Source organism: Arvicola amphibius, chromosome 10 (genome assembly GCF_903992535.2).
Source record: "Arvicola amphibius chromosome 10, mArvAmp1.2, whole genome shotgun sequence".
In the NCBI taxonomy this organism is placed as follows: Eukaryota; Metazoa; Chordata; class Mammalia; order Rodentia; family Cricetidae; genus Arvicola; species Arvicola amphibius.
The window spans coordinates 4,260,501-4,286,199 of NC_052056.1; the positions used below are offsets into that span (position 1 = coordinate 4,260,501).

Sequence of the window (25,699 nt, forward strand, 5' to 3'; positions counted from 1 at the left end):
TATATTGCTCGTGGGGTCTTTCCTTCTAATTCTATGCAAACAGCAATGGGAAGTCCAAGCGCAGGACTTCACCCTGCCACCCACCCATTTAACCCTCCCACTCCAACCCAAGACTTCGCAGCCCACCGCATGCAGATCTGCCTATGTGAAAATATACCGCATGACTTCAACATCTTCAAATTACATTGACCATCGGTTACTTGTTTATTTGTGTGTGTGTGTCGTGTGTGTGTGTGTGTCGTGTGTGTGTGTGTGTCATGTGTATGTGTGTGTGTGTGTGTGTTGGGGAGGCATGCACACATGGGGAGGCCAGAGGACAACATTTTGGATTTGGTTCTCTCCTTGCACGAAGTGGGTTCTGGGGCTTGAACTCGCCTGAAGATTAAGTTTTGGGGGTTTTGTTTGTTGGTTTGGTTGGTTGGTTTGGTTTGGTTTGGTTCGGTTTTTTCTAGACAAAGTTTCTCTGTAGCTTTGGAGCCTGTCCTGGAACTAGCTCTTGTAGACCAGGCTGGCCTTGAACTCACAGAGATTCACCTGCTTCTGCCTCCTGAGTGCTGAGATTAAAGGCATATATCACCACCACCTGACTGAAGATTAAGCTTTTTGGTGACAAACACCTTTACCACTGAGCTGTCTCCCTGGCTAGATTTCACTAAAAAATAAAAATGAATGGGTTTTCTTGCATGAAATTCTTGTTAATCCCTAAAAGGTTTGAATAGACCAGCCACCCTAAAGCCTGCTGTTTGAGACAGGAACATTACCTTTCTCTGAAGGGGGAGTTCACTGTGAAGGCAGTTGACAGGCTGGCTCCTTCTGATTTTCCTTCCTTCCCTGTCTATTCTCACCCTACCCCACTCCCGAATTTCAAGGCTTATTTTAAAAAACAAAATAAACCAGAGACAAGGGTGGATTTTATATTGTCCAATTACTTTTCTCTTACTTGCTGTTTTAGAAGGAAGTGAGCATTCACACTTGGTTGAAGTTCTGTTTGGAAAAACAGTAACATGCACAAGTGATGTCTCTTTGCAGACAACGCCTTCCCTGCCAGTGCGATTTCAGAACAGTCCTGCGTTTTAATAAAACTGTGTCCTCTGCTCTCAAAGCTCCTGTTCTCATGAAAGGGGTTGAGCTCAAAGCAAGCCAAGATTTGTGGATGAAGGACTTGGTCTTTTGAGCTCTGGGGTTCATTATAACACAAATAGAGCCAGGCAGAGGTGGTGCAAGCCTTTAATCCCTGCACTCAGGAAGCAGAGGCAGATGGATCTCAGTGAGTTCGAGGTCAGCCTGGTCTACAAAGCAAGTTCCAGGACAGTTAGGACTGTTACACAGAGAAACAATGTCTTGAAAAAGAAAAAAGAAAGAAAAAAAATTAAAATAAATAATTAAAAAATATGAATGGGATAACTCTAAGGCCATCCAGGAAGCCCCATTGCCTTCAAACAACGGAAATGTCTTCACGGAAAAAATATGGAGTCATATATAACAGTGCTGACCTTAACTCAAAATTATGGTTGACGTGGTGTTTCCTGTATTTATATATGTACTTGTGCTTTTGAATACTGAAAAAAAAAACGTGGCTCTTTCACCCCAGCCCCCCAATATATATATATGTATGTATATATATATGTATGTATGTATATATATGTATATATATATGTAGATATGTGTATGTCTCGATGAAACTTCCCAGGTCTCATATCTCAGCCTTACTGAAACAGAACGTCAATGTGATATTTTAGAATTGGTAAAGCCCTGCCGACTGCAAAAGCCATGGCGTTTCTGCTAAGAGCTTTTTATTGCTTTGCTGAATGGCTTCTTCCTGCCCAGAAAGCTGATATGATAAGTTCACACCAAGGGACAGATTCTATGTGGAGAGGCAGAGTCACTAGGCCCCTGGGAGATGTGCACGGCTCTGCTGGCCGTTTTGCTGAGTATAACAGATGAAGCACTTTAAATTGAGATGGTTTGAGCTTTAGGGTTCAGCTATGTAAACAAACATGATGCTGCCTTTTATCCTCAAAGTAAAGGGGATCTGTCTGTGTCCCTCAGCGCCATGGCTGCTAATTTTATTGGCCACTATCTGGCGTCCTTCTCAAATATTGCATTCTTCTTTATGTGCACCATAAACAGCTATTTCACATATGTGCACATGTCTTTGAAAATGAGTGTTAGTTACCTAGACACTGTGTAACCTAAGTTAGTTATATTTAAACCATATGGGTATTTCAAATGTATACACAGCTATTTTCCCATCATCAAACATAAGTAAAATTATTATATTAACAATTGAAGGAAGAGGGGAGGGAGGGAAGAAAGGAGGGAGAGAGTCCTTTAATAAATGTTCACAGATAAAGATGTCCCCCCAAACCCATCCAGCTACCTTAGGCATGTCCATATGTTTTATGTATGAGCACAAACACGGAGTAGACTTTGGACCCAAAGGGTCTCTATTTCCACACTTGGAGCTGGGCTGAGGACATGGCTCACGTGTGATTGTTTCTGTCCTTTTAAAACCAGAATTTGGCAGTAGTTGTTACATTTGTTTGCTAATAGAAAGTCAAAATAAAGGAATAAATTCTCCCCTAAGAAATAGATTTCTTTTTTGATTTTTTTTGTTTGTTTTGTTTTTTGAGGCAGGCTTTCTCTGTAACTTTGGGGCCTGTCCTGGAACTTGCTCTGTAGACCAGGCTGGCCTGGAACTCACAGAGATCCGCCTGTCTCTGCCTCCCGAGTGCTGGGATTATAGGCGTGCGCCACCACCGCCTGGCTTAGAAATAGATTTCTTATTCTACCATTTATTTTTAGAATGTAATAATGGGCTTTAAATGGAGATGGACTTCCTACGCACGAAGGGCTGTTTTGCCTCCTCTAGACCATTCTGACAGAGTAATCCCTTTCTGAGCTTTCGCACAGCTGTGGTTCATGAGAACTGTGCTCCCTGTAGTCCCTCTACTGCTGAGAGTAACCTGGACTCCACAGCGACATCATCTACTCGGATGACGTCACTGTAAGGTCTGTGAACACAGAGGGTTGGCACCATGGAAGTAGGAGCTGTGAATGACTCCGCTGTCCTTCATCAGAGGCATTACCAGGGTCACTAAGCTTGCTCGCTAAAGTCTAACTGATGAGACTTTATTTTATTTTGCTGTTCTGGGGACTGAACCCAGGGCCTCATGCCACATGCTCACCACTGAGCTACATCCCAACCCCAACACCTGTATCTCTGATGATCTTATTTAAGAAGCATCTTTACATAAACTTAATAATATGAATGTTTGTCATATTGGCTTCACATCTGGGTAATTACAGAAATAACCCAAAGGATGATTATATATATATATATATATATATATATATATATATATATATATATATAGCGACAGGGTTTCTCTGTGTAGTCCTGGCTGTCCTCAAATTCAGAGATCCTCCTGCCTCTGCCTCACGATTGCTGGGATTAAAGGTGTGTGCCACCACCACTCAGCATGCAAAACATGTTTTTAAACATGTAGTTGGCACAGTATCCCATTCAATACTTCTGTTCACTATTTAAGTAAAGAAGGCAGAAAAAACTGCAGCTCTGATCTGCCTAGCTTCCCCTCTGTGGTGTTAATCATGAGCAGGAGACGGGTTTGGGAGCAGATTTGCTGTTGCTTATTTAAATAGCTCACCATAGATAGCTCCAGACAACAACAAGGGTCTCATGCAGCAGCCTTACTGTGTCTTGGAACCACTGACTGGGGCTCACAGCATCACTTCAGAAGGAAGAGACCAGTTGTTCTGCAGCTCGCTCAGAGAGTCTTGTGGTCCCTCCCTCTACTCTGATTTGGCTTCACGCTGTTTAAACTGCCCTTTTTTCTGGGGATACATCATCAAAAGGCACCCTCCTCCAACCTTCTTGCAACATAGTAGCATGAAGCCCTGTCCCCTTTCAAAAGCAGTGCTACTAAGTTTTGTTTCTGAGCCTGATCAAAAGGAAACATGATCCACAACTCATGTGGTGGCCCAGCTTTCCCCTGTGGAGCTAATCAGGTTGTCACCTGGCCCACACTGTGGCTATTCTTAATTATTCTTAATTATTCTTAATTAGAGTATTCATTGTCAGTCCATCCCATGTCCCACATGGAAAGAGAAAAATGACCAGGAGAAGCCGGCTGGTGGAGCCAGCCACCTACTGGAAGAAGGGGATACCCCGGGACCTAGGCTGTGCCAGCATGTTCCAGATACCAGAACAGTCCTAACAAGCGTCCACAAAAGGACTCTGCACCTGGGTTCAAATGAAGTTGTCAATCAATCACAAGTTGTTTATTCAATCTGTGCCTTGAGAGAGGGTCAGTGGCATTATTTTAATATTTAAATTATTAAAATCATGTTCCCAGACCTTGAGTCCAATGAAAACTATATAACTGATCCTCTTTTGTTGTTTTGACTTTGAGGGAGCTCAGATCTAGGTTTAATATCCAATATTAGTAACTTTGTTATTTTAAAAGATTGCTGAGCAGTCAGCCTAAACCGGCATGAAATGTTTTGTTGCATTTATGACATTATTGTAGGACTAACGGCAATTTTACAAATTACAAATAAAAGTGAAAAATAATCTGATCAAAGTTCTCTGACCACAGATCAAGTCAGGAGAATAAACCAGTCTAGGTACAGCTAAAGGGCCCTGGCTGGTTCTGCGTGCAATAATGATCTAGAAACTCATAGAAAAATAACCACAAGCCCCCCTCCCTCTCTCCCTTCCTTCTTTCCTGTTTTGGGGATTGAACCTGGGACCTCAGTGCAGTCTGTGCTCTAGCACCGAGCTCGGTTCCCAGCCCTACAGACAGTAAATTTCATGTTGTCAACAGTATTTCCAGTCTTACAAGTACGAGGTACAAGACTTGAGCCTTAATGTGCTGTATTCAGAAGAGCTGGCCTCACTTTTTAAAGAAGAGGGGAGGAAGAAGAGGAGAAGAAGCAGTGGAGGGGAGGAGGTGAAGGAAAGGAGGGAGAGAGGGAGGGAGAAAGGAGGAGCCCAACTGTGATGTACATCACTGACTTTGCTTGAACAACACAGAGGCACAGACCCCCTCCGACAGGAGCAGGGGATGCACAGGAGGAAGTTACACACCAGTCACGAAATGTTTCAAAATGCGTTGCTTGATGGAAAAACAAAAGGAATTCTACCATTAGTGGTTTCCAAACTTGGTGATTTTTTTTCCTTTCAATGAAAATGGTTCATTTTTGCCTAACTACAGGGAGAAGCCGGCAGTCCAGAGTCTCCACGTTTCTCCTATTCTCCATCTTATTATCACTAATTCTAGAGTCCTCCACCATCGGTTGGTTACACTGACAGCTCATAACAGAGAGAAACATTTAGTTCCTGCTCTATAAAAACAGGAACTTCCCTTGCAGGGCAGTGATGGCGCAGGTCTTTAATCCCAGCACTTGGGAGGCAGAGGCGGGCGGTTCTCTGTGAGTTCAAGGCCAGCCTGGTCTACAAAGAGAGTTCCAGGACAGCTGGGACTATTACACAGAGAAACCCTGTCTCGAAAAACCAAAAACAAAAAAACCTGACTTCCCAGTGAGTTTCTAATATTCATGTTTGTGGCCATAGACAAATGTTCCCCTCAGCCTCGATGGGTGGGGCTGGGGGGTGGACCTTCTCTTTGCACCGAGAGGTGGCCACTTCACAGGAACACGACTGCTCAAGCGAATGAGTAGCATTGACCTCTCAGCCCTAAACAGAATGTCTGTACCACCGCCACTTAGGCTCAGGAGCACTGTGGAAGGGGGGAATCCACAGGCTGGAATGTGAGCATGGGTGAGGGAGGGGCTTGGAGGCCCCGCCCCTCCCTGCTGAACTATTGGCTATTGATCACTGAGAGAAGGGGAGTCATTGCCTGTCTACTCACTGATGACTCCACCAGGCTCCAGTGAATAACTTGAAGCTAGCAGTCACACCGAAGGCTCCAGTCAATCACAGTGGGTCACAGAACAAAACAAAAAAGACAGGAGTGGAGGAAAGGCGTTGGTTCTGAAGTGAGGGAGACAGGAGGGGGTGTAGGGAGAGAGTCGTCGGATGCATTATATACACACGTGAAATTGGTCAAAGAACACATTTTTTAAAATGTGACTTGTCACCGTGAGCCATGAATGGAGTGAACAGGAGTGACCTTTCAACCTCTCCCATCTAGCAAACTCTCTGGGGACCGGCAAGCTGAGCCCACCTCCTTGCTCTAAGGAATGGCACTCTGGCTGAGCCCACCTCCTTGCTCTAAGGAATGGCACTCTGGGAAAGTTCTAAAGAAACCAGGACCTGGCACAGTAGTGGCGAGCTGGCTGTGACTTTCTATCAGAGGCCCTATAAAATGCTCGACCGAAACAACCACTGACCTGGAAAAAAAAAAAAAAACTCAGGAAAAATGACCCTGAATTCCACAGGAACAACCCCTGAGTCGGGCCCCTTCCCTTCCGTCCCTCCAGTGCACATGTCACACAAAACCCATTGAAAGAGGTTTCCTTTTGGTCCTCAGCCACACCTAATATCACGTGCAGACAGTGAGCAAGCACAGAAGGATCCCCCTGGGGGAGGGGGATGCTCCTTTTGGACTTCATATTGCTAAATGACAGGTCAGGAAATCTGGCAAAATCTCAGAACAGGGCTGACCACAGTTGAGACAGACCGATATTAACTCAAAACAGAAAGAAAGTAGGTACATAAATGTCACGAGAGGAGCCCCCGTGTAATATCCTGGGGGGGGGGGTTACAATTATGGACTGTGCTCAGACATAAAAGCAGACCTTAAACAGAGTCATTCCTGGTTGGGGAAACAGTCACAACTTAACATTTACTGTTTCAGCGGACCCACAGAATCGGCAGTACCTACCTGAGACAAGCCTAGATGGACAGAAGCAGTCTCAGATATATACATGATTTTGCCATCAGAGGCCACCACAAAAACAAAGCCATCCAGAGTCTGTAAAGAGAAAGTGTCAGCGTAAGAGAATGTAGGTAGATTCCAGCAACCAGAAGACACTGGGCCGGAGGAGAAGGGCTGAGGGGTGTAGCTTTATGAGAGGTAGTGTTTGCTAAGCAGGCATGCCACACCTCCCCCCCCCCCCCCCCGCAACACTATACATGTGCATATTTGTTATACGATGAACTAAAAACCCAGGGCTCTAAGCACTGCAGGTAATGCTGCTTGCCTACTTCCTAAGGTAGGCTCTCCAAGGCTCTCAAAGCACTTTTAAAGCAATCTTACGTCCACATTATAGAAGGACGCAAACTGTCTGAGATATCATAACCCGCTCAGTTGGAACGTCGTGGCTTTATTGTTTGGGCTTATTTCAGCACTTAGAATGGATCCGGTGTTCTATGGCTCTTAGGGGAGCATCCACTGCTCTACAGACGACTTAATGTGGGAACTGGCAGTCGCTTATACCACTAGGACCAACACTTTATTTGCCACAGTTTTCTAGTTACCCCTAAGTACCATTTGAATAATAAATTCCTACCATTGCCATTCGCCAGAAAATAAAACAATATGTCCGATTATTCTACCAGACCGTGTCTACAGAATCAAGCATTTAGACTTTGAAAGAGATCAAATGACCTTTGCCAAAGTCAGAGAGGAAAAAGGTATCAATTTCTGAAAAATGAAAACGGCTCCAATGAAATTCTGATTTCTGTCTGAGCTGGCTAACCCTCCAGAAATAACGTGAGATTGTAAAAAGTGATTCAGACAGCAAAAGAAAGCAGCACCAAGAAGAACAAAAAGACTACACACTTTTTGAAAAGAAGAAACTGTATTGTATTTACTCATTCATATTTTAAGATCAGGAATCCTCAAAAAAGGGGGAAATAAAGTTTTTTAAAGCACTATATAACTCACAGTGTGTACTCATAAAAATATTCCAAATTAATTTCTGGCTACAAATTCTATTTTTACAGCATGTAATTGAAAGCAGATTACTGCTGAGTTTCTTCAAAAACAGTCCTTCAAAGGGGTTGGGATGTTAAAAAAGGATGCTGTGGAAATAAAACGAAGGTATCTTTACATCCTGCTATAGCACATAGTTTGCACATTCTTTGCCATCGAACCTGCTATTGCCTTCATTACACTAACGGTAAAGTCACTTTAAAAAAAAGTCGGTCCCGTTTTAACTCAGCTATGTAGTATTTTCCTAGTGGAATCGGTGACATTTCAGTTATGAAAACCAAAAATCAGTTTCTAACGTTCTGATCTAGATGCTGGACTCCAAATTCACTTAAGAAAATACCAAATGGATCTCTCACTGCATCTAAGGAAATGAGCGGAAGTTTTTAACGTTACGATTAAAAAAATGAAAGTTGCCAGCAGTAGCTTACCAAAAAAAACAAAATATCCTGTTCTCAGAGGGAAGTGTGGAGCGTCACCCCCACAGGAATTACCCACGGAAGACTTTTGTAGGAACGCTCATTTTACCCACTGGGTTTCTTCTAGGTACCTAGGTCTTAGTTGTTCCTGATGTGAATGTCACAGTGTGAAGGAGTTTGGAATACGAAAACAGCAAACAGCCGGTTCTGGCTGCAAGTGAGCTCCCAGCGTTCGCGAGGGCGCAGACCCCCGGCTGCCACCCCACTCTGCCGCCTCAGCTGAGGCTGTGAAAGCTTCAGGTTCCAAATACGGCTCCCCTCCCCATCCTCTCTTACCCGGGGGTGTTCGGGTTTTAGGTCACACCCCGGGTTTGAAGCAAAGGTTTTCAAGGAGCTGGGCATTTGTGTTGCTCGCTTATCTCAGTCTCTCCGACCACTAGGGCCTTCCGTGAACATTTTCAAAGAAAACACAAAATAGAAGAAGGAAATGCAAAGTAGCCATCAGTGGGCATTTTTCGATGGCAGAGACAAATGACAGGAGTGGGGGGAAATGAATTGCGTCCTTGATGGGATTCTGAGAACCGCATTTGAGATGCGAGGGAGGTGGCGCTGTCCTCAGCTACCCTAGCCGCGGATGTGGAAGCGGCCGCCGCGGGCGCCAGGGCTACCCAGCCCCAACCGCAAGGCCAAGGCCTGCATAAAGCCGAAGTAGCCACGTAGGGCTCTGGGGAATCTAGTGCCTGACCCCAAAACAAGCAAGAACTCCGAGACAGATGGCCCCGGAGGACGCCCCAAATCTGGGTTATTGATGGGGACCACAGAACTGGACCAATTGTGTTTGCGACCTCGTGGCTACTACCTCTTATAACTTCCCTGTCCTCAAGTTCCCGCGCAGAATAAAATGGAGAGAGCTGGGGGTAGGGGTTCAGCGAAGTAAAAAAGTTTTTAAAAGAACCTGGCGTGGGGTTGAGGAACCAAGGAGAGTCAAAGATTCGCTTACTGCCTCTGTTATCTCTACTTCCGCGGAGCTAGGGAGCTGGGGCGCTCTGTGTGCGAACTGCAGTCACTCCCGCTTAGTCTCCAGGGCCCGCTCAGGTCTGCCTCAAGGCGAAGCGGAAGAGCCAAGGATCCAATCCGGCTCCGTGTGTTCCAGGGCTTGGGTGACTAGACACTCCTGCATTGCTGGTGGGGTGCAGGGTGTTCATAACGCTGACCTGACTCTGCACTCTGCACCAGAGGCACCCCAGGTTCCTTTGCCCCGCGTCTTTACGACCTGGGGGCGCCTCGGGAAATACCTCCCCACATCTGACACCACGCGAGTCCCGGTGGCTCTACCTGAAGCAAATGGGATCCCAGCTCTCTGGCCACGCTGTCCAGGGGCCCTGTTCTGCTCGGCTGTCCCCACGCGTCTCCTAGACCTGGGACAAGGGAATAAAGCAGATATTTAACCGCAGCATCCATAGCCGCTAGGGTTCCAGGCCAGACACGTGGAACCCCGCAGCCCGCACGCCCCAGCTCCGACCTCTACGGGCCGCCCTGCTCCTGAGTCCTGCTGACTCAAAACTCAAAACCCAAAGCCTAGCATCCGGACGTTGTGGCGCGTGCCTTTAATCCTAGCACTAGGGAGGGTCTCTGAGTTCGAGGCCAGGCTGGTTTAAGAATGAGTTCGGAATAGCCTGAGCTGCACAGAGAAACCCCCGTCTTTAAAAACAAACAAACAAAACAGAAAACAAATCCACGGGGAGGGGGGCAAACAAACAGAAACAAAACCCCAAAGACCGAAGACAAACTTCCCGGGTCCCGTCCCTCTCCCCCCCCCAGCTTCGCTCCCGAAGCCCACCGGATCCACCGCCCCCGAGGGTCGCCCAAGTGCTCATGGCTCTGAAATTGCCGTTTTGTTTGAAATGCCACAAAGTAATCTAATCTGCTTTTGAAATTGGCCATCCTCGGAGCCAAACAGGGGGTATCGATTTGACCAGTAAATACTCCCCCAGGACCTGCGCTCAGGCCCTCCTCCCACCCCTACCCTGTGCAGCCCGCAAAGATCACCAGGTCGTTTGACCCTCTGTCTTCTGGGCGCCCACAGCCTCGCGGGAGGGAACTCAATCCTCTTTGATTCCAGAGTTCCAGGTACACTCGGGTGGCTTTTGGGGGCACTTGTCTGTTCTCACACAATCACACAACCATCACCTCCACCTACCGGAATCCCTTAAGATCTGAGGTTTTCCACCTTCTCCCTTCCACCCCAGAGTGCACCTGGGAAGAGGGAGCCCGGCCCTTCCCTATCTCCCTCTTCTCACGCCCCCGCTCCAGCTGCTGTGACCCCGCAGAGGAAGGCAGGTGACCGGAGTCTCTGCGAGCCTCCACCCCACACCGTGTTGTTCACGCCTGTTTCTCTGATGGGGTGAGCCAAAGACCCGGTAGGCGCATTCTCCGGGGAATTGCAGGCTAGACCAAATCTCTTTCTGCCTGAGCGCCTTCAGTGCGGGAGGCCACAGGTCAGGGACCACACGATAAGGCTGGACACTCTGAGCAGGCATCCTGGTCTGCTTTAGCAAATCGCGTGGCTGCCAACCCCCTAGGGACGGTTCCCTAAGAGTCACCGCCGCTGACACGTGGCCTCTGAGCCTTCAACCTAGGAAATAGAAAACATACCCGAAGTCCGGTACAGGATTCCTGTTAACCACTTGGAAACTAAAGAAAGGGGTAAGCTCTAGTTTCTGATCCCATTTAGGTCTTCACAGAGAAGAGGCTAATTTACACTTATCTCCCAGTGCAAAGCAAAGATACAGCTCATTATCCCTGGTCCCTGAGCCTCCACGTAGGAGCAAGGATGGTTCTAAATCAGCTTCTCTCCACACACCCACACATGGAAACCCCCACCCCCAGCAAAGTTAGCTTCAGGCTAGGTACTTCGTTTTGTGAAGAGAAAAGCTGGGCATCAGGCCTTTAACCCCACTGGGACAGCCTTGGAAAGAACCAAGTGTAAAAATCCCCGGAGGCTCGCTGAGAAGAACCAATTAGGATCTAGGAAATCCAGTTGCTGAGACGGACAGATGAATACCAGAGATTGCCACCTCCTCTGCCTCTGGGTCCTTCCTGAGTTTGGGTTGTGTTCCAGCCATGAAACCATCTTTGACCCCTTGACCTCCCTCTGCCCCTCCCTGCCACCCTGCAATATTTCTGACTTCTCCCTGAGTGAATCTTCAGGGACCCTTCTCGTTTGGAAATGACCTCCCAACTAGGCGCCTTCATGGTCCGGCTTCCTCAGAAACCTGTGGAGGTCCTGTCTCCACAACCAGCAGGGGAGGGCCCTGGACACATAGGACGATTTCGGTATAGTTCAGATACCTGGATGTTTTTGTACATCACTATGATTTTCCTGTACCTTCTCAAAAACGTGACTCCTTTGGATCTGGCAGAGGTGTCTGGGCTGCAATGGGACAATTCCTCCACTCCCCTGCCCCCCCCCACACACACAACCACCTCATCCCACAGCAGTGGCTCTGCCAGCTGTTCCATTAGAGCCGCTACAGGAGAGGTCTTCTCACTCAGCCCATAAAAGTATAATTTGGGCTGAACTTAGAGCCGGAATAAAGTAAGGTTTGTCGTGAGGAGAGGAGGCTTGCTGCTGGAAAAAGCTACATATGCTCCCAAAAACTGAAGCACAAGGGGAATACCCCTTATCTAGACCCAACCAAGGGATTTAGGTAGTTATCTGAAGAGTGGGGGGCGGAGTTGAAGACTGGGATGGGCTGCCCCAGAGTTCAGAGTTAGTGGTGGTCCCCAGGAAGAGAGCTCAACCCAACCCCCGACCTGCAGTTTCCCAGACTTAATATTGGGCTTCCCTCTGCAAGACAAGCTGAGAGTCCCCAGATAGAAGACCAGGTCCCATAGTGAGACCTCAGAGAGAAGTTGCCGAGACCACTTGAGGGGGAGCTAAGGCCACATGCCCATTTCTAGTGATTTCTCCTCTGCTATCCTGGGGTCCTTGGCCCCACACTTCTTGGCCTTCAGTTTAAACACCAGCAGACCACGGGCATCAAGAAGCTAAGTAGACTCCCTCCTCTCTTGGCCTCTTGGTCAACAAACAACTTATGAGCAACTATGGGGGTCTCAGCCAGGCTCTTGGGGGTACCTCCAGACATGAGCCACAGACCACAAACACTGGACCACAAACAAGATATTTAGAGCAGGAAGGGACATTAGTTTCTCACTGGGAGGCTGGCTGCCCACTTGCAACTCAGGGGCAAGGACAGATACAACTGTACCAATAAGCAGGATTCTCCTGGTCAGGAAGATGGGGGTCTGGGCTGGGTGAAAACTGCGGTCCCACATCCATTCTCTCTCACCCCTCAACACTGAGTGTCTAAAAGTGGTGGCACAGAAACCCTTCACAGGGATCTTGTGAAAATATAATGGTGTTAATACCTCCCTCCTTCTGGGGGTCTGCCTGACCCCCACCCTTGCAAAGAAAGAAGAGAAGAGAGCATAACACCGCAGTCAGGGAGCCTCCTCTCCAGGAGGCCTATTTTCCTCCCGCCATTGTTTAAGGCACTATCTCCTCCTGATCTTCAGACTACCCCAGGAGCTCTAACCTCCATTGTAAATGGCTTGTCTCAGGACTAAGTTAGAGAGCTTTGTCTTGAGCCCGGTGTCTGCGGTGTAATCCATCAGTACCCCATAGTCCCTCGTCCTCCCCTCTCCCAATTATCACTCCTATAGAGTCAGGGAGAGGGCAGGTTTCTGGGGAGGTCAGTCAAAATGGGTAGGGGCAAGGAGCCAACCCCTTTATTCAAGGGCACGGCTACAGGAGTCGCCTAAGCCCTGCTACCACCCACCCCCCACAGTATCCACATGGACCTAAGCACCACCAGGAATCCTTGCCCAGCATCAGGTTCAGCACTCGCTAGGCAGTCACTAGGGCCACAGCCTATGCAGGGTGAGATTTAGACCTCTGGCTTGCTTTCCCAGTTAGTGCCTCTAATACGCCTCCTGGATAGACAATGCACCCCTAAATTGTCCCCAGGTCACTAGTGCCACCCCCTTAGAGTCCTTCTGATCTCTCCAGGTCCCTGAAAAAGCTCCTCCTGGTACCCCCATTTCAGATCAGGTGTCCAAGGTGGACCATGCACAGAGTATAACTGAACAGTGGGTCTTTAAAGCTGGGTGGCCATCTACTGGATTGTGGGACAAGGAAGGGGTTGGCTTCAAGACTTGGGCATCCCACCACAGGCTAGAGTGTACAGTCTCTGACACCAAGGCAAAGGCCCTCTAAGGCTGAATAAATAAATAGCCCTATTAAGTGTAGGATAAAGCCCTATGAGCCACCTCTGGGAGAAAGCGACCTTTCAGAGAGCTGCGTTCCCACCTACAGCTTCTTACTCTGCAGCATGCCAGATGCCAGTCCCCTCTCCAAAGTCAAGGACTGCACCAGTGGCAGAGACCACACCAACATGTAAGCTCAAGTTTCAAAGTGAAGATAGGGAGAAGGTTGTAAAGACAAACAAAAACCTATATTACTCTTAAAATGTTGGCCTTAAAAATACAGTACATGTTTTTGGATTTCCATAGGAAACAGCCTCCGGGATCTATAATTCCATATAGGTATAGGGCAAGAGTGTCCTCTGCAAAGTCTCAAAATCAAATCATTTTGACCCAAGGAAGCATGACCCAATCAGTTCAGTCCTGCCGGGTATTTTGATAGAGAGGTGAGGAGCTGTGTGCAAGTGAATTTAAACCCCAAAGAATCCAGCCACTGGCGTATTTCAGGCTGTGAACACCCCCCCCCTGTGTGTGTGTGTGTGTGTGTGTGTGTGTGTGTGCTGCTTTCTTGTTGGTACACTGGGATAAGACGCCCATGCCTCTCCACCCTCCCCCCAACATGGAAACGGGGGACAGGAGAGGAGACTCGGTCCGGAGCCTTGGGCCAGTCTCTCCTGCCAGGAGTAGAGTGCTGGATCCAGAGGGAACACCCTTACCCGCTAACAGGAAGCCTGCTCTGGGCTCTCTTAGATGGTGGTGGAATCCATAGCAGTGGTGGCTCTGGGGCTGGCTGGTAGAAACTGGGCACCCTCTGCAGGGTCTACCCCATATTTCAAAGCGCCTCTAGGGGCTGGGCCAGGTTACCCAGCAGAGCTTAGGCTGCACCACTCCGAGTTACCTAACAGGATGTGTCCCGCCTTCCAGAATCCTAGGCCTTCTTCTCTGCTGAGCTGCCCTCCCTACCCTGCTTACCTCCCATATCAGTTTAGCATTGGAACAAAATGGGTAGAAAGTGGAGGAACTTTAGACATGACATGCTGCCCTGCCTCCTTGCCATTCAAGGGTTTGTGGGCAGCACAGTGGTGAAGTGGGCTTCTGGTTCTGTTGCAAGGCTCCCTTGTGTTTTCTCTCACTTGCACCCACAACAATGCTACAGGAACACGGAGTTCTCAATGGGCCCGGTTTACGGAGATCGCAAAAATGGAAAGCATTGCTCAAACGAAGGGACTTCTCCAGCTTGCTGCCCGACCCTTCCCGGTTTCTCTTTCCTGTGGTCTCCATTACAGGCCCGCCAGTTACTAGCATTAGCTGGACCGCTGGCCTATCCCTCTTTAGCCTTTCTTTCCGCAGCTAGGAGGAGGGTCCTCTGAGGTATTATACCATACTTCATTTCTCAAATTTGTCTTCTAGATTCTCCTTTACCCAATAAACACCCTTGCTCAGAGCAAACCTGTGTTCAGCCGATGGATTCTTGCTCAGAATCCTTTTTATGGGAGAACTGATCTAAAGATCTCGTTAGTGCCCGGGACTGCCCTGACCAGACTTCCTGAGAGCCACAGTCTAGATCAGCACAGTAGTCCTTAACAGATCGGGGGTTCTCCCAAAGCAGGTTAAATGGATTACAGGGAGAACTGCCTTGGGAAAAGGGAGTAATTCAGTCTGTATAACAGAGGTACTTCAAAAGACAAGACCTCGCGCTTTGTGAGAGACTCCAGGCTTCCTAACTGCTGAGCCAGAAAAGGTATTACCCAGAGGGTGAGCGGGCGTGCAAGCTCCTTAGACCCTAGGCTGCCCCTTTTCTAACGGGCATTTCTTCCACAGTATTTCAGGAGATGGGTGAGGGGTTAGGTCATTTCCCTTTCCTCACCTTGGACCCACAATTTCAGAGCCACTTCCAAAAATTTCTAGAGCCAAATGACTCCGGGCTGACCCCTTCAGGGAGTACCACCCCTTCTAAGTCACCTTCTAGGAGGCAGAGGTGGCCACTCAATCCGGCATCATCCGAACAACGCACTCGAAACAGTTGCTCAGGGCAGCACCCACAGACCGCCCACTCCTGCAGGGACCCAAGATCCAGCCAAGTGCCTTCTCATGCCTCCCAGACGAGAGCTTGCTTAAATGGCCTCTGTACCTCCCACACAACACTGTCTGGGATTTGGTAGTCTATGCTGGTCAGCTCCCAAACAAGAATAACTTACAGTTAGTTAGTCCTGTTCACCCGGGCCTCCCCCTGGTTTGTTCGAATTCATTGATAAAAGACCATTTACTCTTTTGATGATTTCTTTGTCATTTTTAAAAACCCAGTAGGGCTGGTCGAGGCTGGAGGCCTGAGTTCCACACCTATTTTGTAGCATGCGGATATGAAGGCTGATCGCAGAACACCAGAAAACACGACTCTTTCCGGGAGGAAAGGAGGCTAAGGAAAAGCTGCCGTTATAAAACTCAGTTCGATTTTTTTTTCACCTTTTCCCCGAAGCTTCATGCAGCAGGGAAATCATCTCTACTTCTCGGGCCAAAGGGCTCAGGATTGGCCGTAATGACTAGCGATCCCAGACCAACAGCTTCCCGCACAAAGGGAGAAATCCTGAGGAGCGTTCCTTGGGCCCAGCTGAGTAGGTTTTTAGGACAGTCGGGTTCGGGAACAAGAGCTCTCTAAGCCGGGCGGGAAAGAAGGGGACAGCCACCCTCTGGCCACTCCGGCTCCTGGGTGCTCCGAGTCCGCCGGCACTTACTACCGGGCCCCGCGGCGAGGATCGAAGCTGCACCAGCGGACAAGACCGCCGAGCTCCACCACTGCAGTGGATGAAAATTCAACTAAGACTCAGACAAAGGAAATAGCAACTTTGCGGGTGGTAGCCGCAGAGGCGGCTTACCGATTTCGGGTACAGCGCCCGGCTGTAAACAATACTAATGGAGAAGTCCTGTGACCGAGGGACACCTGTCGCCACCGGGGCGACGGCCTTTCAAAGCCTGTCTTCCTTCCCCGGCACTGGCTCTCCAAGAGGCCTGCTCCGCACTGCCAGTCCCGGAGCCCGGAGATCCTGGAGGCAACAGGCCTCAGAGCCAGCGCTTTCCGACAGCGTCGGATCCCTCGGCCGGGCCCCAGACCTGAGAGACCTGCTTCTCTGTGGTGTCTGATCCAGCCCCCTGTCACCCTTGGGTGCCCACTGTAGAGGGCCCATCTAGTAGGCCGCTATTTCTTACAACCGGAGTCGACAGGAGAGAGCTCGGCCCAGTGACCATTGCTCACTGTAGCACTTCTAAATCCTAAAATGTTACACTCAGGCCGGCCAGCCGCTTTTGAAATAATCCCTTTTTCTTTCCGGCTATGTCCTGGCTCATCCAATCTCTTGTCTCCTGTTCATATTATCGTTTCCCAGAGCAAAGGGAGGCGAGTTGGAAGAGTGATCCGAAGAGGCTCGGATCTGAAGGCCCCACTGCTCACAAATGGGGTGCCTGCGCCTTGCTGTGCATCCAACCTCTTGTGGAAGGCAGAGCAGCGAGGTCCCCTGCCGCCAGCAGAAAAGGAAAGAAGAGATGGGAAAAAACCGAAAACAAAACAAACAAACAAACAAAAAACAAACCCAAAGCAGAGGCGAGAAAAAAGTAAGGAAAAGGGAAAAGGAAATAAAATTATACTGGACAGAGAGAAAGAGAAAGGGAGAAAGACCAGACTGAACTGGTATTGGAAGGAAGTTCAGAAAGGGAGGAAGGTGAGAAGAGAGAGACCAGGAAAGGAAGGAAAAAGAACAACCCAAATGAAAGAGCGTGCCGGTGCCAGCTTGGCAATCACCAACCCAGGGATAACGCTTGATTTTTTCCCCCCACTCTGCGCGGAACTAAGAGGTGATTGGATCGCCTGGCCGGGCGCAGCCTCGTCCGTCCGTCTACCTTAGCTCCGGCCCTCGTCGAAACTGCAAGCGCGTCCTCTCCGAGACACTGCCACAGTAGCTGCGGCGCGTGGGCTTCTCCCGCGGCCACGCCGCAGCCTCCTTTTTGCGCGCACCCGCCACCCCCCCCCCACACACACACATATACCGCGTCCCCGGACGCCCACCTGCAGCCTCACCTTCCGGGAAGACTGCGCGCATCTTCAGGTAGCTGGTGGTGAGTCGGATGATGGACGCTTTGTCCAGCTGCGAGGTGATGGCCGATGGCAGCGGGAGCAACTTGGCCAGCTCATAAAACTCGCCATTTTCCTTCTCCCTCCTGGTTTTGGCTGCATTTTTGGACTTCTCCTTCATCGCGCCTCGGCTCTGGGCATATTAGCCCTCGCCGCGCTCCAGGCCCGCGGAGTCCGGCTCCGGCCGCGGCAGCCGGGATAGGGATGGGGACGCCAGGGGTCAGGTGAGTCCGAGGGTATAGGACTCCCGCAGGTGAGAGGGACCGGCGTGGAGGACGGAGCGGCTCCTGCACAGTCGCCAGCACTGAGTCTGTCGCAAACCAGCTGCGCAGCCCCGCTCTCTGCTGAGCCAGGGGGACGGACTGTCCCGTGTGGACCTGAGTCCTGCTTTCTGCTCACTCTTTCTCCTCTTCTCCAGCCTTTGGGTGTCGACCTTCCTGGGGATGTAGTGTGCGGGTGAGCTGTCGGCGATCCTGTTTAGCCCTTAAAGGAGGGCTTGCACCCGCTGCGGCGAAGGCCCTCAGAACGCAAAGGCAGCAACGGCTGCGGCGGCGGCCGCAGCGGAGCCATGGGGCGGGAGCGGAGCCGAGCGAGGTGGCAACGGCCCGGGCCAAGCCTGAGCTTGCTGCGCTATCCTATCCTTCCCGGCGACTCCGGGTGTCTGGAGCCCCGGCGTCCGGAGCCCGCGATCTGTGGCCAGACGCAGCTGCTCCGCGGTCCACGTGCGACCGAGCTGCGTTTGTTTATGGCGGACCCGCCTTCGGGCGGAGCGCTGGGCCGTGCTGTGCAGCCCGGGGGAGGGGGGCAGGGGGGAGGGGCCGCAGCGGGGGTGGTGAGTCTAGCCTCCGACCCCGCTGCGGCCAGGGAGTCGCCTGCGCGCCACCGCGTCGCCACCTCCAGGGACTGTCCCGTGAGAAACCCGCGCGCTCCCGTGCTGGGGGTAAGTCGGGGAGAGCTCACAGGGTGAGCTTCCGTTTCTACCCGCCCGGGAGGATGAGTGGCAGGACCTAGGCTCAAGGATGGGAGGCCAGGTACGGCGAAGGAGGAAGAAGGGAGGGGTGCAGTGGCTTCCACGGTGGCTCCAGGCAGGTCACCCGCGGGAGCGGCCCAGAAGAGGCGGCGCAAACAGCTGGCCAAGTGCCCTGCAGGGAGGACCAATCCTGCAGCTGGTCTCACACTCGCACCTTTCTTGGGTCACAGGCCTAAAGGGGGTCGCCCGAGGGGAAAAAAATCACACACACACACACACACACACACACACACACACACACACACCACTCATCCACAGACACACATGCACCGAAGTGACCTTTCCGCCCTTTCTCTTTTAGAAACACCCTGGTAAAAGGAGACGCCTTCCCGAGAGGAGCGAGAGGCCATGGGCGCACAGGGAGGGCAGGAGGGCCCGTGGAAGAGCTGAGCCTTAGGGCCAAGCCTCATCCAGGGCGTTGGCGGGAACAGGGCCCAACTGCGCTGATTCTGGTGACCAAGAGGGCGGCGGCGATGTGGGCAATCGGCTTTGGGTTAGGACTTTAGGCCATACATAGCAGAGCCAGGGTCACCCTGGGACGCTGATGCGACCCACGGAGATGGAGCAGAGGCTTCTCGGTCGCCAAGAGTGCAAGCATTCTCCCACCAGGCCACCCTACGTCAAATAATCCGGCGCCGATTCCCGGACTGGTGAGGCCAGGATAGGTGAAGACGCTGCAGTCGTGCACGCCGGGCGTTGGCGGTCCTGAGAACCCCCACTCCTCTTTGGAGCATCAGCCTTCCGACGCGGATCAGATGCCAACTTCCCAGGCATCCTGGATCCCAAACAGACGCGGTCATGTCTCAGGGCAGTTCCTTTTGTGGCCGTGGTACCCCCTGGTTCTATTGGTGGCTGTTGGGTTGTGAGCTGCAGGGAGTCTGACCTTGGGAACCGGGTGCCCGACCCGGGTATTTCGATTCCTAGCGTCACGGCCACATCCCTCTCCCTCTAGACCTCTGTCCAGTCTGAGAGGAGCTTGCAGACCGACCGGCTCCTGGTACCTGCAGACTTCCCTCATCCGCGCCAGGAGAGCTGAACTCTGGCCCTCTGTGCCTGCAGCAGATGCTTCTGGCCTTTTCCCGTGACCCTCTTTGAGAACCCGAAGTTCGAAGGCCTTCTAGGCGCAAACTAGGCCACAGTAGACTGTTATGGGCTTCACGCCGTGCACACACCCTGGCCCTCGGTGCCCTGCTAAAAAACGCAACGCTGCGGGTGGCGCGAAGTCGCGCCAGGCGGGAACTCAAAGGACCTCGCGCTTTGTGCGCTTTGCGTTTGCGGATTCGGAGCTGCGAGAGATTTTCTGGGTCCTGCAGTAAGGTGCACGCATAAGGCATGGGCAGCTTGCCAGTGGCGCGAGTACCCAGTGTCCAAACCTGCATCCACGTCGGGAGTCCCGTGTGGCCCTGTGCCTTTGGCTGTCCCGGACTTCGCTGGGAAGGGGCTCTGGGCGAACAGGACTGCGGACCTACCCAGAACGGTCTAATGTTTCCCCCACCCCCCAGGATTCCCGACCCTCAATTATGGACTCCGGAGAATTCTTCCCGGCTTGGAAGGGATTATCCAGATCGTAGAAACATAGTTAAGTGGAGGTGGGAGAAACCCGGCAAGTAATAAGAACCAAAACGTCTCAAACGAATTTCCCAGTTTTTAACAGGAAAGAGCATTTGAACTCTTGCGACTTCGTTTTCACAGTGACAGCTGCTTTCAGCATCTGCAAGATAGTTTCGGGTCTCGGGTTTAGGGGTGGCAATCGCGATTGAAGTGGGCATGAGGTAGGTAGCTCTAGGCCCAGAGGCTGACTCAGAGGACATCCAAACACCACACGATGGGCTATGGAACTAGGGTCCCCAGCGCCAACCATCAAAAGTACTAGTGTTTGGGCAGAAGTTTTTCATCTGGGAAGGAGTGTAATGTCTCTGTGGGATAATGAAGAACCCCGGCCTCTAGTTGGCCCCCCAGCTAGAGCTTTCCCGAGGGAGTTAGAGTCTGGGATTCTCCGGACAGGACAGGTAGAAACTCCGGTTAAGGTGGAAAAGAGCTAGCGCTCTCTCTCTCTCTCTCTCTCTCTCTCTCTCTCTCTCTCTCTCTCTCTCTCTCTCTCTCTCTCTCTCTCTCTCTCTCTCTCTCTCTCTCTCTCTCTCTCTCTCTCTCGTTGTATGCTTGGATATATGTAGTGGCGTGAGGAAGCCACAGGTTGAGTCAGGATGTCTTCCTCAATCACTGGCCACTTTATGTTTTGAACCCGTCTCTGCACTGACTCTGGAACTCCTTATTTCTAGACCGTGGTCTAGAGAGCCCTAGCCTGCGTGTTTGTCTCCATGCCGCAGTGCGGACATTATAAAGCTCCCGTTCCCTCGCACTCCCTCGCTACTTTTTACCTGGTTCCTGGGGATCCAAGGTCCTCATGTTTAGTAATAAGCCCTTACTTACTGAGCCTGAGCACCAGGCCCTGAGTTTTATTTGGAGCTGACCGTAGTTTGTACAGCCACTACTCATCTCTGACTCCTGGACTGGAGTTGGCTGCAGATCAGATTTCAAGCGTCTTCCTGCTATACACGCAGGCAATTGCGTGGCATATACTGCCACAAAGTTAGATCAGCCCAAGTTATCTCTTCTCCACAGAGGGACTTATTGATGCGCAAAAAAAAAAAAAAAAAAAAAAATGGTGTAGAGCATTGGGGCCCTGAGACAGAAGCAGGAATGCAGAGACCCTGGAATCCCAGGTTCCACTCTTCACCCACTGACTGGAAGGAGCCTGCAGATTGTGAAGAAGTGGTCTGCAGACCCTGCTGACCGCCTGCTGGCAGGGCACCCACACCCTCAATCTGCTGGATCAGAAGCACAGCTCTTAGAAATTTTCCATTAGGAAACTAATCTGGATGAAATGTGGGCCCTAAGAAAAAAAGGGGGCAGGCTACCCCACATCTGTTTGGATTTTCCGCTTCAGATGCCTGCGACTGTTCTTGCCAGGCTGCATGCCCCATGCCTACCTGAGGCCCATCCCCAGCAGAAACCAGCTTTGGGGTGAGATCAAGGCCTTCGCCTTCAAAGATGGGCTCTCGGGGACGTTGTGCATGCAAGGAGATTGATGATGATCTGGACTGTGTGTGTGTGTGTGTGTGTGTGTGTGTGGTAGTGTGTGTGTGTAGTAGTGTGTGTAGTAGTGTTTGTGTGTGGTAGTGTGTGTGTATAGTAGTAGTAGTAGTAGTAGTGTGTGTGTGTGTGTGTGTGTGTGTGTAGTAGGAAAACCCTCTTGTCCCTGGCTTTTCCTCCAGCCTCAAAGTGAAATTAAAGACCATCAACTTCCTGAGCTAACAGAGGAAACACTCAATCTAGAAGGCTCAGAGATAGGAAACTATTTGATTCTAAGCCACTGTCCACGTAGGCAACAGCGGGAGGGGGGGGTGCTTACTCAGCAAACCTCATTTCCACCCAGCTCCATGGATGTGACTGTCTCATAACTGGAAGTCCCCCCCCAAAAAGACACTGCTGTTCCTGCCTTCATTTCTTCCCATATAAGTCTCCTTGGGGTCACTGTTATTCCCAGACAATTACAGTATTAACAAACACATTGTTAAAAAAATAATTACAGGTAGCCAGAGTAATTTCAGAATAATTTATTTTGGCGGAGTTCAAGACAGTAACACTCTGTTCCTTCCCAACTAGTGTAAAACCCCCCTCCCTCCCACCCATCTCTCACCGAGAGTTACTTCTTTGGAGAAAGTGTTTGCTTTAGTTTGGTGTACGTGTCTAATTATCTTACTAGATCCCAGTAATGGGACAGAACCACCTTCCCACACTAAGTCCAGGAATCACGTTTGCAGAGTCGTCGGTTAGAGCCCTAGCAGCAGCCACACCAGCAGTCAGGAAACCAGCTCTCGTTCCTGTGAGCTTCTCCCTAAGGCCTGGACACCCGTACTGGGGCGGGGGTGGGGGGGGGCGCCTCAGGATTCAGAGAAAAACAATTCTCCTTAGACTTGGGAAATCAGGACAACTACAGATTCCAGGATGGTGACTCCCAAGGGTGTCTCAGTTACTGTAGTCCAAAGGCTGGAGAAGGTGCTGCCCTCCTCTGCCCTTCTCTCAAATAGAGGCATTTAGGTGTAGGGATCACCAGAGTTCCTACGGGGGCAGGGGCGTATCCCGGGGGCAGCATGAAGCCGACTATGCAGCGCGTGGATCCTTTTAACTTTGTCTGGAGATTAAGGAGAAGCCTGTCACTTACAGGTTCCCTTTCAGCCTTCTAAACCAGACCTCGCTTCCTTCTGGTCTCTGAGAGGGTGCCAACAGCTGAGGACCTCTACAGGTCCCCCCCCCCCCCCCCCCCCCCCCCCCCCCCCGCAGAAACAAGCAGCGACCTCCTGGGGGCCTAGGCTGCAGGCACACTTAGCTGCCCAGCTTCAAGCTAGCCCCTTCCAGGCAGAGGAAGGGGGGTCCTGGCCCAAGAGCCACTGTCACCTGACCTGCCACCACCCGTTAGGTTTCTCATAAAGGACTCTTGGGACAGCTTAACGGAAACACCCCCTCAAAAGCCCACCTGCTACCAGGCAAAGCCCTGCTTTCCTCTACAAACGATCCTCACGGCTTTCAGGGAGGCCGGTGGCGTTTGAAAACCCCCTAAGCGGGAGTAGGCTTAGTCGGCTGTGTACTGAAATTCCTCCGTGGTTACATCAATTACACACCGCCTTGAAATCCGAAAACCGATTAGTTCATTTATGACGTCGCCGAAACAGCCCTTCAAAAAGCTCAACCTAAAAAAAAAATCCCCTTTAAGAGCCAGAACAAAACCTACCCACCTGAGATACATATTTCTGGACATCAAAGAAAGCGTGGATATGATGCTTTCCCCCTCCTCTCCTCCAATAAGTGTTTCGTCTAATTAACATACTGTATCAACTTGCAAATTGCCAATGAGAAATTTCTTCCCTTTTATAAACAAAACTGGAATATACGGGTTCGTTAAAAATTTAGAGAGAAAGTTACAGGACGGCGGGTGGGCAGGATTGGCGTGCCACAGCCTGGCCTGGGCGGCCATAGCGGATCTAAACCCGGCCGGCCGGGTTTCTTCCGGACTTGTTCAGATTTCCATTTTGTTTTTCTCTTTCTTTTAAAGACCAACGTGAATAGCAGGACTCCTAAAGGTCCAGAACACCCTCAGTCTTCGTTTGAGAAGGGGGTGACGCTCAGGAACTGAGAGGCCAGAGGGGGCCGAAGTTCTGCATGCCGGGACTAACTAACAAAACCTGGGCGTAGATGTGGTGCCCTTGGCCAGGCGCTGAAGCCACCTTAGGGCTTCTGAGCTGCGGGCACACCGGGATGCGTCAGGGTTGGCAGGAAGGACGAGAGGGCGGGATCAGGCTTGAGCACCGCGGGAGGGTTCTTAATTCCCTGAGGCAGCTCAGCTCTGGGACTCCCACCTTCTGGGCAGGGGGCAAGTTAATGAGAAGATTTTTTCTTTACGTCCTTGGAAGTCTTTTCCGGTATTTTTTTTTTCAGCAGGAAAACTTTCGTGTTGATAACAAACGCAAACCTGAACCGCAAGACCACGGCTTTCCTGTACCTGAAGGTTTGCTCAGTGAGCCTGGCTCTTTCTCCCGCATGGGCATGGGTCTCTGCCCCGAAGTGAGCTGCCTGGGCGCCTCTGGCATCTCCCCTCCAAATCCGGGTCACTCAGGTCCGTTTCGGACCCCACTCCCACCCCCGCTAAGTTCTTTCTAGAGAAGGAAGCAGTGGCCTGGGACAGCTCAGACTCGGGTAGAGTGGGCGCAGAGGGTGAGACTACGGTAGCGTGGGTGGGAGCCTGTCTGGTGGCAGTCTGAAGCCAGTAGGTTTTTGTTGTTGTTTTGTTTGTTTGTTAGGGTCTATGAGGCCCCTGAACCGGTCCCCAGCTCTCATGTTTCCCCGCCCTAGAGTTCTCGCTCGAACTGAAGGATCAGTCTGTTGGGATTAGACTCCGGAGTAGCTCTGGGTTAAGAAACAAAATCCAACGCGCCTTGTTCGTCCAAATGGTCTCAATTTTAAATTGGGGAGGAGGGGGAGAGTCACACAGAGAGGGACAGACGAGAAATATCTTCCTAGTTGCCAGAACAAACACCCTGGAACCGTCCCCGAGGAGTGGAGCAGGTTTTCGAATCATTTTTTTTTTTTCCTTCAAATTAACACCTGTCCTCAATTCAAAAATATTGTCCCCGGAGAAAGCATCGGTTAGCAGACAAATGACTTTCGGTTTATGGATATTTTTGGTCCCCCAACTCCGACGCCTTCATTTCCCCCTCATCTTGAGGGCAGAAGCAAACTAATCCTGTTGGCTGCCAGGATGGTGCTCCTTGCACCCGCCTACGTGGACAACGTTTATAGACCTCGGAGTTCTCTGTTTCTCTCCCAAACGAGTTGGAACCCAGAGGGTTCCCGGGCCTGTCACCCAGGCTGCGGGTGACCTTTTAGGGACCTTTTAGGTTAGGTGCAAACGCGCGCGGTGGAACGGAATCGAGCGAGTGGACGCCAACTAAACCTTCAGACTTGTTTTTTTTGGGAGACTTTCTTTCTGCCAGTGGGTGCAGGGGAATCGGTGTAGAGGGTGCTAGGAGTGTTTATCGAGAACCCCCAACTTCTCAGTAAATCCCTACAGATGTGCGGAGGTGGCGGCTGGGGCAAGTGTGCAGGTGCCGGAGCCGCGTTCAGAGAGCCCATAGCTCTGTACAGTGTCTGGACCAAGCAACAGCCTCAAATACCCTTAAAATAAGCCCTGCGGGCTGGAAAGGTCACGTGCGTGAGGACCTGCTTTTATTCCTGGGTTGTGGGGCTCACCATTGTTACCCACACTGAAACAATTTACGAAGAGCTTATTGATGTTTACTTAAAATAACTGACCAGAAGGACACCCTCCCCAGCCTCGTTTAAGCCTGCACCCTGGTGTCCCAGTAAGAGCTGACTGACTTGTTTA

At 50.8% G+C, this 25,699-nt stretch overlaps 1 protein-coding gene across 1 annotated transcript in view; it reads right to left on the bottom strand.

Annotated features, from left to right (window-relative positions):
- Positions 1-17,847, bottom strand: part of Sim2 (SIM bHLH transcription factor 2) — a 41,380-nt gene extending 23,533 nt beyond the window's left edge. Inside the window, exons 1-3 of the mRNA XM_038346324.1 lie at positions 17,673-17,847; positions 9,674-9,756; positions 6,870-6,959 (exon numbers count right to left, since the gene is read on the bottom strand). Of these exons, the coding sequence (XP_038202252.1) occupies positions 6,870-6,959; positions 9,674-9,756; positions 17,673-17,847 (348 nt within the window). The remainder of the gene's footprint in view (positions 1-6,869; positions 6,960-9,673; positions 9,757-17,672) is intronic.
- Between the last annotated feature and the right edge of the window lie 7,852 nt (positions 17,848-25,699).